We start from the raw sequence: 12568 nt of genomic DNA, 5'->3' as shown, positions 1-12568 counted from the left end.
TTTGAGGAGGGTGATGTGTCTTAATGAAATTCTGTTTGTGACAGCATCGTTACTTTTATTATATGTGATGTGCTTGCTTAGAAAGGATATGAATGCTGGTTTGAGTATGATGATCTGTCTGCACGAATGCATTTTTGTTCAGAATCATTGGGTCATCCTCTAAGAATCTTATTCCCATATAAATATTTTTGCCTATAGAAGGTAAGGGTGATGATACCTTTTAGCCCATTGACAGTACTGCAGCTGTGTATGAAACACCCAGTAGTAGTTTCAGCTCAGCGCACAAGGGCCTCAAGTTAATCTCTTTTAGAAGCCTGCCTTATTCACAGGCAGTACTACTAAGAAGCAGCAGACTCCAATATACCTTCCCTGCAACAAAAAAAAAATTAACCCTTCTCAGACCTGTACTAAAGGAAGTACCAATAGAAGCTGGCTTATACAACAGAAGAATGAGCTGTTTTGCAGGTTCTTCACATAAAGCAAGATGGAAAGCCTCTTACAGAAAGTAGCTTATGATTTTCATTTAAGTCTTTTTATTAATTTCTGCTTATTGCTCCAGCTACTACATTCAAGTAGGAATGAGCTTTTCTAAGATGTTGCAACTGTGCTTTTTTTCTTCATAGGTAAAAGCGATGGTGTAAGCATGTGGCAATATGGGGTTTAGCTCATCTAAAAAACACTTCCAAATGGTGAGCAGCAAGCTCAGGTGGAACACCAGGCTTTGATGACTACGCTGTACCTAGATTAGCTTGTTAAAGATGGTATTTTAAGAGCGTCAGTTGTGTTATGATTGTGATATCACCATATTTTAAATCTATCAGAACAGGTATTTGGGTTCAAAGTGCAGTTACCTAGTGTTATGCCATGACAGAAATGTCAAAAGCAGATGCTATTTTTGGATGGATTATCATATGGTCAGTGTCCAGGTGGAGTGGTAGGATCCATTTTCTATGTTTTTCATCACAAGAGGAGGCATCGTCAGTGGACAAGTTCCTAAAGAAGCAGAAATTGCTGATCGCCCTAAAATCATCTGTGGCTATTTCAAATGTGTTGTCCACAAACATTTGATGACAGAAATTATTTCCCTGCTGCAGTGGAATCTGGTATCGCTTGGAATTTGTATTGACAAAAGGACTGTGAGCTGATTGGGATCACTTAGCTCTTCTGCCTGTAACTAGAAACATGAGAGTGTTGGGGTCCAGCTGTGAAGGTTGCTACTGAGCCAGTTCATCAGAACTTAGTGAATTGGATGCAGGAATCCATCAGTGGGCTAAATGTAGATCTTGAGGAATCACGTTTCCACAGTATAACCACAGAATGACAGTAGTTGAAATTGAGGAAGAAACCATTCTTTTACATGCCTTTTAGGGATATCGTTTAATTATCTGTAAAGAGACAAACATGCTAAATTTTGTGGATGCTTTAGATTCTGTTAAAGAATTTTGACTTATAAGAATGACTGTCAGGAAGGAAAATGTGGAAAATCAACTGTTTTGTATTATTTCATGCAGGGAGACAGATTAAGACGTAGAGAGCAGTGCCAGAGTTCAAGCGGCTTCAGTGAGATTTCTGGGACTTCTGAAACTATAAGTGGTTTTCCAGAAACACACCAAAAGAAAGAGCAAAAAGAGGTAATTATAACTTTTATCATCTTGTGGAATATGCTAGAGATGAAAATTGTCACAGCGGTTCTCTCATTCAGCAATGACAGGACAAGCTGGGGTTTTCTGAAGGGTAGCAAGTATAATCCCTGTGAAGATGGTACATCTCTCTAGAGGTAAAAATAGTTTAAAGCATGGAGGTTCGTCTCTCATAAACAGCCATGGCTAACAGTGTAACTTAATATATTATTTTGTACAAAATAAGTAAAGAGAAATCAATCAAGAAACACTTTCTTTAAACATATCTGATACATACTATTCATTTTTATAGTTAATTCTGTTTTCTGTTATCCCTGGATGCAAAAGTTTGTTCTCTAGAAACGGTTCCCAAAACAACCATACTTTTTCTGGTCTAGAAACTTAGCTTATTCTAATACAGTACAGTTTCACATCAAAACAGGTGAAGAATCACCCAGAATGACCCAGAAAATTAAATGGAAATTCAGCAACTCTCTGGATTACTACCTCCAAAAATCAAACCACTTTAGCATTTTCTGGTTTTAGATAAACTTGCCAGAAGTTTTGTTTGTTATACATTATTTAATTATATTTTTATAAAAAAATTAATATTAAAAATATTAAAATGCCCATGAATTTAAACAATTTCATTTTTGTCTATGTTGAAGGTTCCCTAGGACCTTAAGTTAATGTAGAGCAGCATGGCTTCTCAACAGAGACAGTTCTCCCTTCTTCTGGCTTTTCTTTCTTATCCCTATCCTCATGCCTTCCCTTTCCATGTCATACAGGCCACTTACACTTTATGGCTGATAGATTGCTTTATTCCTTGTTCTTTATACTTGTTTTCCTTATTGTCTTTAGTTTTGTAGGTGTGTAGGTTACCTACCAATAACTACAATTCTTTGAGACGTGTAGACCATACGTACATTTCTTTCCTGCTAGGCTTTCCCATCTTCAAGCCTTTTGAGAGGTGGTTTGTATCTCTGAAAATGAAAAGAGAATTGGATTGGCATGAAGAAATCAGAGTTTTCTCTAAAGTAAAGTTGTAGCATAATATAATCTGCTCTAAAAATTTTCCTTCCTGCAAGTCCAATGTAGATGACTAGAAGAAACCAAGAAACTTATTAAATTAAAGCCATGAAAACAAAGAGTACGGAATAGCCTTTTCTGTCCTATTATTTGTAATTTTATTTTGGTAGTTCAGCAACATCAAGATAATTTGTACACTGCAGATTTTTTTTTTTTGGGAGGGGGGTGATAAGTTTCATTTATTTTAAATCTGGTAACCTTATTAATGAAAAGCAAATAAATTCTCTTCTTTGCCTTTCTCGTGTGCAGAAATGTGATGTTGGTAGCTATTCTGAAGCCAGCACTGTGGATCCAGTTGTTATTCTGGAGATGTTTTCCCAGCCTAAAAAGTCACACCTACCTAAGGACTGTTTTGCAGAAAGTAAGAATCTTTTATGTATTGTGGTGACACCAAATGAACCAGTATTCAAAGATATCTGTTTGGAACATTTCCAAATTGGCAGAAACTGTTTGCCTGGGACACTTGTTTATACACATAAAAACTCAAATAAATATACCGGAAACCAGCACAGAACTGGAGCAGGGTTGGGATGCCTGAACACAGACGTTTAGTATCATATGAGATGCCTGAGAGTATGCAAGACAACAACTGCATGAAGCTGGCAGAACTGTCACAGAAGCTGTAGGATATCCGGAGAGGCCTAAAATGGTTCTAAACCCCTGTGTTTAGGCAGCAAAATGCCATCTTTGGAGTGTGATTCAGTCTTATATTGAGGCATCAGACACGAAAGCTTCTCTGCTTTTTCCATGGATGAGTTGCTCTATTAAAAGAGATTATTTTGGCCTACAATTTTTGTCTTTTCTTTAGCTTGAGATTGTTTCAGCCGCAGCATCACCCCATAGGTAAAACAGCGCATTCTTTGTATAGTCTGTAGAAGCTCATTTTAAGATGTCTTACACTTTTTAGATTCCATGTCTCCACATTTTCCATGGAACCAATATACTGTTCTTTCTCTTTTCAGGTTGTGTTGAATGTTTCCCGTGTTGTGTAGTGGATATCACTAAGTTTCCAGGCAGAACTTGGTGGAAATTTAGAAAAACCTGCTACAGAATTGTTAAACATAGCTGGTTTGAAAATTTTATAATTTTTATGATAATATTGAGCAGCGCAGCACTGGTAAATTTAATTTAATTTCTCAAATTTTGAGTTTGTGGTTGTCAGTAAAGGAAAATAATCATATTATTATATTTAATTTATTTCTTCTACTCTTACATTCCTTTCCCCAGGGAGAGACAAGAGTATAATAAATGTATCCCTTAGAAGTTATAAGGCTCTCCCTGACTTGGATAAGATATTTAAATATATGGAATCATAGTCTTCTTCATAGTCCTTCATGGAACATAGTTCTTCACACACTTGTGTGCTTGATTAGGATGCTAAACTAGGGTCTGAAATTACTTAGGAAAGTTTAAAAAAATAAAAGTACTTCTAAATTTGTAAAGCAGACTAACTGCTCGGTAAAAATTTAGATTTAAAATCATCCAAACATTAAGATGATCAGAATCTAAAAGTGAAGATGGCTGTAAACTAGTAGGTGACTTAATGTTTCATTGCTACTCTGATTATATCCATTTCTACTGAAGAATAAGGGAAGTTTTATTTGATTTGAAAACATATTCACTAAGTCTACTGAAAGTAATTTGTTAAATAAAACATTATACAGTGCAGAAGGAACATAACCAACTAGTGTGAAAGTGATCTATATGGTGGATGTCAGAATTTTCCAGATAAAAATCTATTCTGTGTGCATTAAGTTTAGTTTGTCCACTGAACCATAGATTTGAACTGTCTGTTTTAAAATTTCTGTGGCAAAATCTCCAAGGGAACTCCCTGGGATTCCCGTGAGGGCTCCTCTGTACTCATGTGGAACTAAACTGAAGTAAGGAAGGAAACTGAGTTATTATTTAATGTACTGTAGGATCTGGCTAAGTTGAACACAAAACTAGTTGGTATCCAGATGCAAAATAACAAAACAATAATGATTTCTTTTCATCAAAGATTTATTGTGGTGTTGAGAACTTTCACCTTTCTAAGATACTGTTGTTCTCTTGCAAAAAGGCACTTGTCCATTTTCTGTTTGTTTATAAAGTTATTTGCTGATATGGAATTTCCTGAACCAGCTAGAATGAAGGGATACCATACCATCAGGCACGTCCATGGCTTGAAAGTAAATTAAATGAGATGGTGATCATAGAAAGCATGCATAGAAAAGTATGTGGAGACTGCTCAGTGCTCAGAGCAAAGGAAGAGTGAGTAGTTAGAAGTTTGAAAGAGTATCACTGCTAATGAGCAGGTGATTTGACTAGTAGATGGAAGTCAAGGTAGCCAAGGTGAAACAGTGAAAAAGATGATGCTAATTATCAAACTTGCTCAGACAAAAGGTAGGAAATGGTAAATATGTGTATGTACACGAATGCTGGGAGTTCTCAGTTACCCACAGTAAAATTACTAGTCCTGTGGACACAGTGACAGCTCTGCTCTGTAGACATTTCTCCTAATTGTAGCACAATTGAATGACCACTGCTTCAAAGACCCCTTAACTCCAGAAGCAGTATTACTGTTTTCTTACACTGCAGAGCAGAAGTGCATAAGTTTTACCAGAATGTTGGTAACTGTACATAGGAGCATCTCTGCCCCGTTTTTTTCAGTGGGAAGGTCAAACGGAAACACAGCAATGATTTTACATGAGTTTATTGTTTTAGGTCTCACTTGATCTAAACACCTCGTTATGCTCCTGCTCCCCCTTATCGGTGGCCTTTTAGACTGGATTTAGCATGTCATAAATATAGGGGAGCAAATCAGGTCTGCTATAATACCTAAATAATCATCTTCTCCCAGAGCACTGGAGACACATAGCAGAAGCACTCAAGTGTTTCTGCAAGAAATATGTAATGGTTTAATGTGACTGGTGATAACTTGTAGCTGTTAAGGCCCGCTGTAGCTGAGCTAATCCTTGCAAAACCATTGAGGTGTCTTTGCCATCATGCTCCCCTGAACCAAAGATCTGTGGACCATCTGGGTAAGTCTCCCATGTAACGCAGCCTGCTGTTTCCTTAGAGGGTGTTGACTGTTAATGAACTTATTGAAAAATAATAGCAGAATAAGAGATTTCAGAGTCAGGTAAGGAGCTGTTAAGTGAAGAGCTGATGTAGATTGAAACTGGATATGGATTAAAGTTTTGACACCCTCTGTTGGGTTCCTGACCTTTGTCACAGGCTACAGTCATGTGACTTTGGGCAAATGAATTGATCTCTCTACACTTCTTTTGCTCTTCTATAAAAAAAAGACATTGTGTTCCAACATCCCAAGGATGTGAGATGGTGTATTCCTCTTGAGAGGACAGACTCTTAAAACTTCTCATTTCAACTTTTTTTACTCGTCTCATGGCACGAAATAAGACAGAAAGTTAGCAGCTGCAGAGGCAAGGGAAGAGCAGGGGACACAGATTTGAATGAGGATAAGAGAAAGGGAAGTTGTTCAATGCCCTGATGTGCTCTAGAGACACATTGAGCTCTTGAGACAGAGTGTGAAAGAGGAGGCAAGAGGAGATTGAGTAATTTATATCTAGGAATTGTAGGGTGTGGGAAAGGGTGTAGTACAGGGTGGCTTCTGATATATCTACGTAGGTAAGAAAAATTTTAAGTGAAAGTAATGACAGACAAGGATTTGTAAGGGGGAAACAGTGGTGGTGAAAATGGATGGATAGATCATTAGAAATGTTGGCACGAAAAGAGAAATGAAGTGGAGATGGAGCTATAAGGTAGGGGAGAAATGGATGAAAGGAAGAATAAAGACATTGCCAGAGGCTTGGTGAGGAAATAATGCAAGGTGTTAAAAGGAATTGGGAATAGATTGGCAATATCAAAACCATAAAATAAATTAGCAAGGCAGCAAATATATTAAACACAACTAAACAATGACATAAACTACAGCAATCAATAAAACATTTTCCTAAACCCTTACTGATATCAAAATAATGTCGAGGTTTAGGTGAAAAAACGTGAAACTCCAGGAATGAACAGTTCCAGATAAGGTGTTTTTCATATTTTGTCATATGTGTATTACAACTCTGTAGGCTGACTACAGATGACTCCTTTGGAAGGTCAAGGTCTGACAGACAGTGATTAATGTGTTTAAGTCAAGCTTTATTATGAAGAATTTTAGACCAACACCTTCAAAATTATCCACTAACTTGGGAAGTCAAGATTTTTGGTAGCCACAATTGACCCTCATCAGATATTTTTTGAAGAAGTGTTGAGTGTAAACAACTGAAAGTATGTGATTCTTCAACCAACCTGAAAATGAGATTGTACTTATTTTACAATTTAGGTTTTTACTACTAAGTATAAAACTAAGTGGTGGTTGCCCATAATTTAATATGAAATGGTTATAATAAGCCAAACTCTGTATTCTTGTGCAATTTTAAAATATTTTTCGATAAAACTACTGAACTGTTTTAAAACTGAATTCTGAAATTCCAGGCATTTGAGGATATTCACCTGCAGGAGAGAAAAAAAGTGAAAATGCTCCTGGAGTACGCTGATAAATTATTTACCTACATCTTTTTTATGGAGATGCTTCTGAAATGGGTAGCTTATGGTTTGCACAGTTATTTCACAAATGCCTGGTGTTGGCTTGACTTCATCATTGTATGTGTAAGTATTATATTCAGCTTGTCTTATATTTTGAATTTTGATATTTTCTGTATAGAGAACTACATGTAAAATCTGATTATGAATAAACACAAGTGTAAAAGACAATTTCCAAAAGCTGAAAAAAATTGCAATCAAAAGAGACTTTAGGACAAATTTAAATGGAATTTCTGAGTAATGATCAGAAGTTGCTTAAGAAAATTTTATTAGGTATCACTGTCATTGAGGACCATGTTGGTTATAAAAACCTTTTCGAGTGTAGAGAGAAAGTGCAATTAGCGATCAGAAATAAAACTAAAATAAATTAATTAAGACAACAGAAAAATGTGAAGCTGCTGGCAGCTCCGGCATTTAGAAAGAGAAGAAAGTAGAGTTGCTTCCTTAAAGGACAAGAAATTTTGATGGTAAAGGGAGTTGAAAAGTATTGTTGGAAAAATCATTTACCAGAGAGTTAAAGACATAGGAAAGTATGTTTTGCTTTGCAACCAAAGAAATCCTGGCAATCCTTTATATAGCTATAAAAAGAAATGCTGAAATCATCAAGAGTGAGATGGAAAAAGTGCAGTGTTCAATATATACATATTTATTCTGAATTCATTCAAAGTTAAATAATATAATCTTGCCATATAAAAATGAAATATTTTTGCTTGTCAAGAATACACTGGGAAGATACTGAAGTTAAATATTTTAAAATAAGGACATCTAAACAGCTGACTTCTGGTAACGTCAAAGTAGCTGTTTGATAGCCTCTGAATAGTTAGCATTGAAAGTTGTGAAGTGCTAGGAAATTTCAACAGAAAAATCTAATATTATGACTATTTACAAAGAATATACAGCATGACTTTAGCAATTACAGTTCTGTAATATTAATAGCAATGCTGTCCAAAACAGAGGAAAAGCATGCAAATATCCAATGGCTAGACAATGAGACAACAAATTCAAATAGGAAGGAAGAGGCAAATCATGAACAGTGAAAAAAACCCCTAATTACTGAAACAATTTTCTAATGTTTTCAGTTCATTTTCTCTCTTATGAAAATTTAAAATGAAGAATGAATATCTTTTTAAAAAGAATTTTTGTTTCCACATCACCATCTTAAGTTATGATAAGGAATTACTGTATACACCTCTGAGAATATCTATGCAGAAAATGGGAATATTTTATTTGAATAATCCTTTCTGGTCTTGTAGTGAATGAAATTACCATAGTTACCAATTTGGTTGTTATACTAGCATTCCAAAAAAATTATATGAACTGTTTAGGGAAACAAAGAAAAGGGGGGAAAAAAAAAGAAAAAAAAGCGTTTCAAATTAGAATGAAAGAATTCCATTATTTTTAAAATATTAGGAAAGAATGAAGTAAAATTATATTACGATAACTTTGTGTATTTTCTTCATTTGACTTACTGGTCAAAGATAATGTTACATTCAGCCTATGATTGTCTACTGACAGAAATAAAATAAATTTTTGTATACCATTTAATAATCTCAGTTTCAATTCAATGAACACAGCTGTCCTTTGTTTCCTGGGGACTAAATACTGTTTCCAAAGACACATCACCTTGTTCCTCTGGGAGCGCCCTGAAATCTCTTAGGACTCTTAGAGCATTGAGGCCTCTACGAGCTTTGTCAAGATTTGAAGGGATAAAGGTAAGGATATTGGGGGTGTGTGCACATTTTGTAATAGCTGCATGTGAAGTTTTTGTGAAAATTACAACTTGAATCTCTATTTTGGGACTTGATGGCATTAAGATGGTTCAGATTGCCTACTTACATCTTATGGCTGTAATTTTGAAATAAGACCTAACACTTTCACAGAAATTTATAAATACAAATGAAATAAGGAAATTGAATTATAATGTGCTACCACAAGGAATTATTACGTATAGTAATGTGAACACTGGAACATTTTTCCATGTTTCCAGTTTCAGTGCAATTTGCAGAACAAACTAAACAAGAACTTTTTTAGACTTCTACTTTTCTGAAACCCATTCTTTCGTTTATCTTAGACATGGAAAAATTTCATCCAGTGTATTTGTCAAATTCTTCTGGAAAAAATGAATATGCTTGAAAAAAATAGGACCCATTTTTAATTACTTGTCAATAGAAAAGAAGCTATATATATAGTTATTACAGAAAACAAACTGTAATGTGAGGAAGAAACCTGTACTGTGAAAGTTGTAGTTTATCAATCTTCATGGCATAAGAAATGTAGTGACCACAGTCCTTTCTTAATTTTTTTCTCTTTGCCTGAGGCAAGAAATTGGGACCTGGAAAAATAGGTTAATTCATTCATTGCTTCGGTGGAAACTATTCACTTTTTGTAACCCCTTTTCATAATTTCCCTTCTTTAGACTGCTGCGCTTATATCAACTCATCTTGACAGTTATCTAGACAGGCTCACGTTCCACAGTTCAGATTCTCCAGGGTGGATCTGAAAGATAACTATCCTTTCAAACTTAAATAGGGTGGGATTTTCTTAATAGGAGAGGGGATTCTCCTAACTCAATTTTAAAAGCTGCTCTGGGCAAACTATCTGGAATCTTTAAAGTCAGTGAGGAGAAGTAAAAAATTGTATAATGCAAATTATCTGACCTGTGTTAGATCACAGAATGTCTTGAGACACTAACTTCAGGCCCCAGGATGGATATGGAGCAAATTCTCCTGGAAGCCATGAAGGACGAGAAGGAATCAGTTGGAAACAGCTAGCGTGAATTTAGGAAGGGCAATTTTTGCCCAATCTCAAACCTGATTGTCTTCTATGATGAGATGGCTGAGGGAGGGACGAGCCATCCGTGGTGTCAGATAGTGGTTATATCTGGTTTGGATAGGTGAACTATAAGCTAGGCAGAAAATTGGCTGAACTGCCAGGTTCAATGAGCAGAGATCATCAGGATGAAGTTCAACTGGCAGCTGGTTACTAGTGGCTCAGAGGTCAGTCCTGGGACCAATACTGCTTAATGGCTTAATTAACAACAAGAAGAATGTGGTAGAAATTGTCCTCAGCAAGTTCACAGATGATAGAAAATTGGAGGTGAGCAGTTAATACACTGGGGGCGAGGCTGCTGTGCAATGAGAGCTTGACAGGCTGGAGATATCGGCTGCAGAAACCTCAGGAAGTTCAGCAAAAGCAAATACAAAGTCTTGCACCTGGGCCAGAATAACCGCGCGTAACTGTGGCACACTGAGAAATGAGCAGCTTTGCAGAAAAGGAGCTGGGCTGGACAACACGTTAAACATTAGTCAGCAGAGCAACAAAGAAGCTCTACCAGAGATTGGGCTGTATTGTCTGGCCAGCACATTGAGGCAATTCACTCTTCTATTTTTGGCACCTGTGAGACTGAATCTGGAGTATTGGGTCTAGTTCGGGGCTCCCCAGTGTAAGACAGATATTAATATACTGGAGAGTGTCCAGCAAAGTGCCACCAAGATGGTAACGGGACTGGAGGGGAGAGGCTGAGAGAATGGAGCTTGTTCTGTCTGGAGAAGAGAAGGTTAAAGGGAAGATCTGATTGGGATATAATTAGGTAAAGGATCTAATTGTTATCTTTATCTACTTAATGGGAGGTTATGCAAGAAATGGAACTAGTGTTTTCTGGTAGGCCCACAGTGAGAAAATGAGAGAGAATGAGTTGGCTGTGAGGGATATTCCAATTAGCTGCCTGGGAAAAAAGATGACAGTGTGGGTGTATAGCATTACAATAGATTGTCCAGAGAGGTTGTTGAATCTCCACCCTTGGAAAAATTCAGAACTTGACTGGACAAGATGCCGAGCAACTTGGTCTATGTTGGAATAGTTGATCTTCAGAGGTCCCTTCCAACGTGCTTCATTCTGTGTGTTTCTAGTATACGGATATTATCCAAGGCCAGGATAAAAGGCTCAGAATTTTCTCATAATGATAGCAATGAAACATTTCCAGAGAGATTTTCACTATGCCGCACCACTGAGTGGTGAAAAATGGTGAAAAGAAATAGATAATAGTCCTCAAATTCCCACTGTCAACAAGCGTAGTCTTGCCTGTCAGCATCAATGTGCTGGATTCGTGAATACGAGTTCTTGTCACTGCTTGTGTCAGGTCCCTTGACGTCACCAGCACAGACACCAAAAGCTGGAATCCCATTTTCACTGGTACCATTTCTGGAAGAGGCTTACTGCTCATCATGGGTTTCCATTCATCTTCTCCTCAAGCAAGCCTAAGTGAAGGAAGACTGCTGACCAAAACAACTCAGTCTTCTAGAAGACAAACTTCTCTACTTTGTGTACTGTGTGCAGTCAGTTGCCAGTGGTTATTGGGTGAGGTTCGTTTTGTTACGGAGAGCAAGCTGTTGTTCTCTTACAAAACCCCTCCAAGATAAAAGAGAGGGTTATTTATGATATTGTAGTAAATGCAGATCATACAACCCATTCCCCTATACCTGATTTTTGGATCCCATAGCTACTACAGACTCCTAATCTTATTTTAGGTACTTCTTTTACCCAAGGGTAATTCTGGTTGCCATTTGTTTTACTTCCTTCCTCAAAAAGGCAAGACAGATACCACAGAATTAGATGTTAAGACAAGCTTGAAGTTGGGCTGAATGCTGGCTTTACATTTGTCATCTACTAGTTTGTATATGGGTGAGAATCCGCAATAGATACGGAAGAAGAAAAAATAAGTGGTTTTCTGGGAAGGTGTTCTATTGAATGTGAATAATTCATTCTTTTCATTCATTTTATTTATTTAAGGTTGTTGTGAATGCACTCTTGGGAGCTATCCCCTCCATCTTGAACGTTTTGCTCGTCTGTATTGTCTTCTGGCTCCTATTTAACATTGTAGGAGTAAAATTACTTGGAAAAAAATTTTCAAAATGCACACTCAAGCATGGAAATATCAGTCTAATTGATAACAAAGATAATTGTACTTTCTATAATGGAACATGGACAAATAATGATGTAAACTTTGATAACGTTGGGATGGGATACTTGGCTCTTCTCCAAGTGGTAAGTTCTATAAACACATGCTCAATTTTGTTTTCTTCAAGGAAATGTGTTGAGCAGACCAAGCATGGGACACTACTACACTTCTGTTTATCTCACTGAAATTGGGGATTTTTTTAGCTTCCATAAATATTTTTCTTATCTATAAGCTGCTCAGTTCCTCCTAAAGAATACTTTAGCATGTGCAACCTTATGTTAAAGTCAAGCACTGTGTTTCATGGCTTTTCAGT

The 12568-nt window shown here is 36.7% G+C and overlaps 1 protein-coding gene across 1 annotated transcript in view; it reads left to right on the top strand.

Annotated features, from left to right (window-relative positions):
* Positions 1-12568, top strand: part of LOC127012703 (sodium channel protein type 5 subunit alpha-like) — a 67799-nt gene that overhangs the window by 46934 nt on the left and 8297 nt on the right. Inside the window, exons 17-21 of the mRNA XM_050890937.1 lie at positions 2958-3069; positions 3671-3825; positions 7191-7398; positions 8922-9010; positions 12087-12341. Coding sequence (XP_050746894.1) covers positions 2958-3069; positions 3671-3825; positions 7191-7398; positions 8922-9010; positions 12087-12341 — 819 coding nt within the window. The remainder of the gene's footprint in view (positions 1-2957; positions 3070-3670; positions 3826-7190; positions 7399-8921; positions 9011-12086; positions 12342-12568) is intronic.

This window comes from Gymnogyps californianus, chromosome 2 (assembly GCF_018139145.2).
Source record: "Gymnogyps californianus isolate 813 chromosome 2, ASM1813914v2, whole genome shotgun sequence".
Lineage (NCBI taxonomy): Eukaryota > Metazoa > Chordata > Aves > Accipitriformes > Cathartidae > Gymnogyps > Gymnogyps californianus.
Note: the sequence above shows the minus strand (reverse complement) of the source record. Positions and strands in the feature narration are given on the sequence as shown.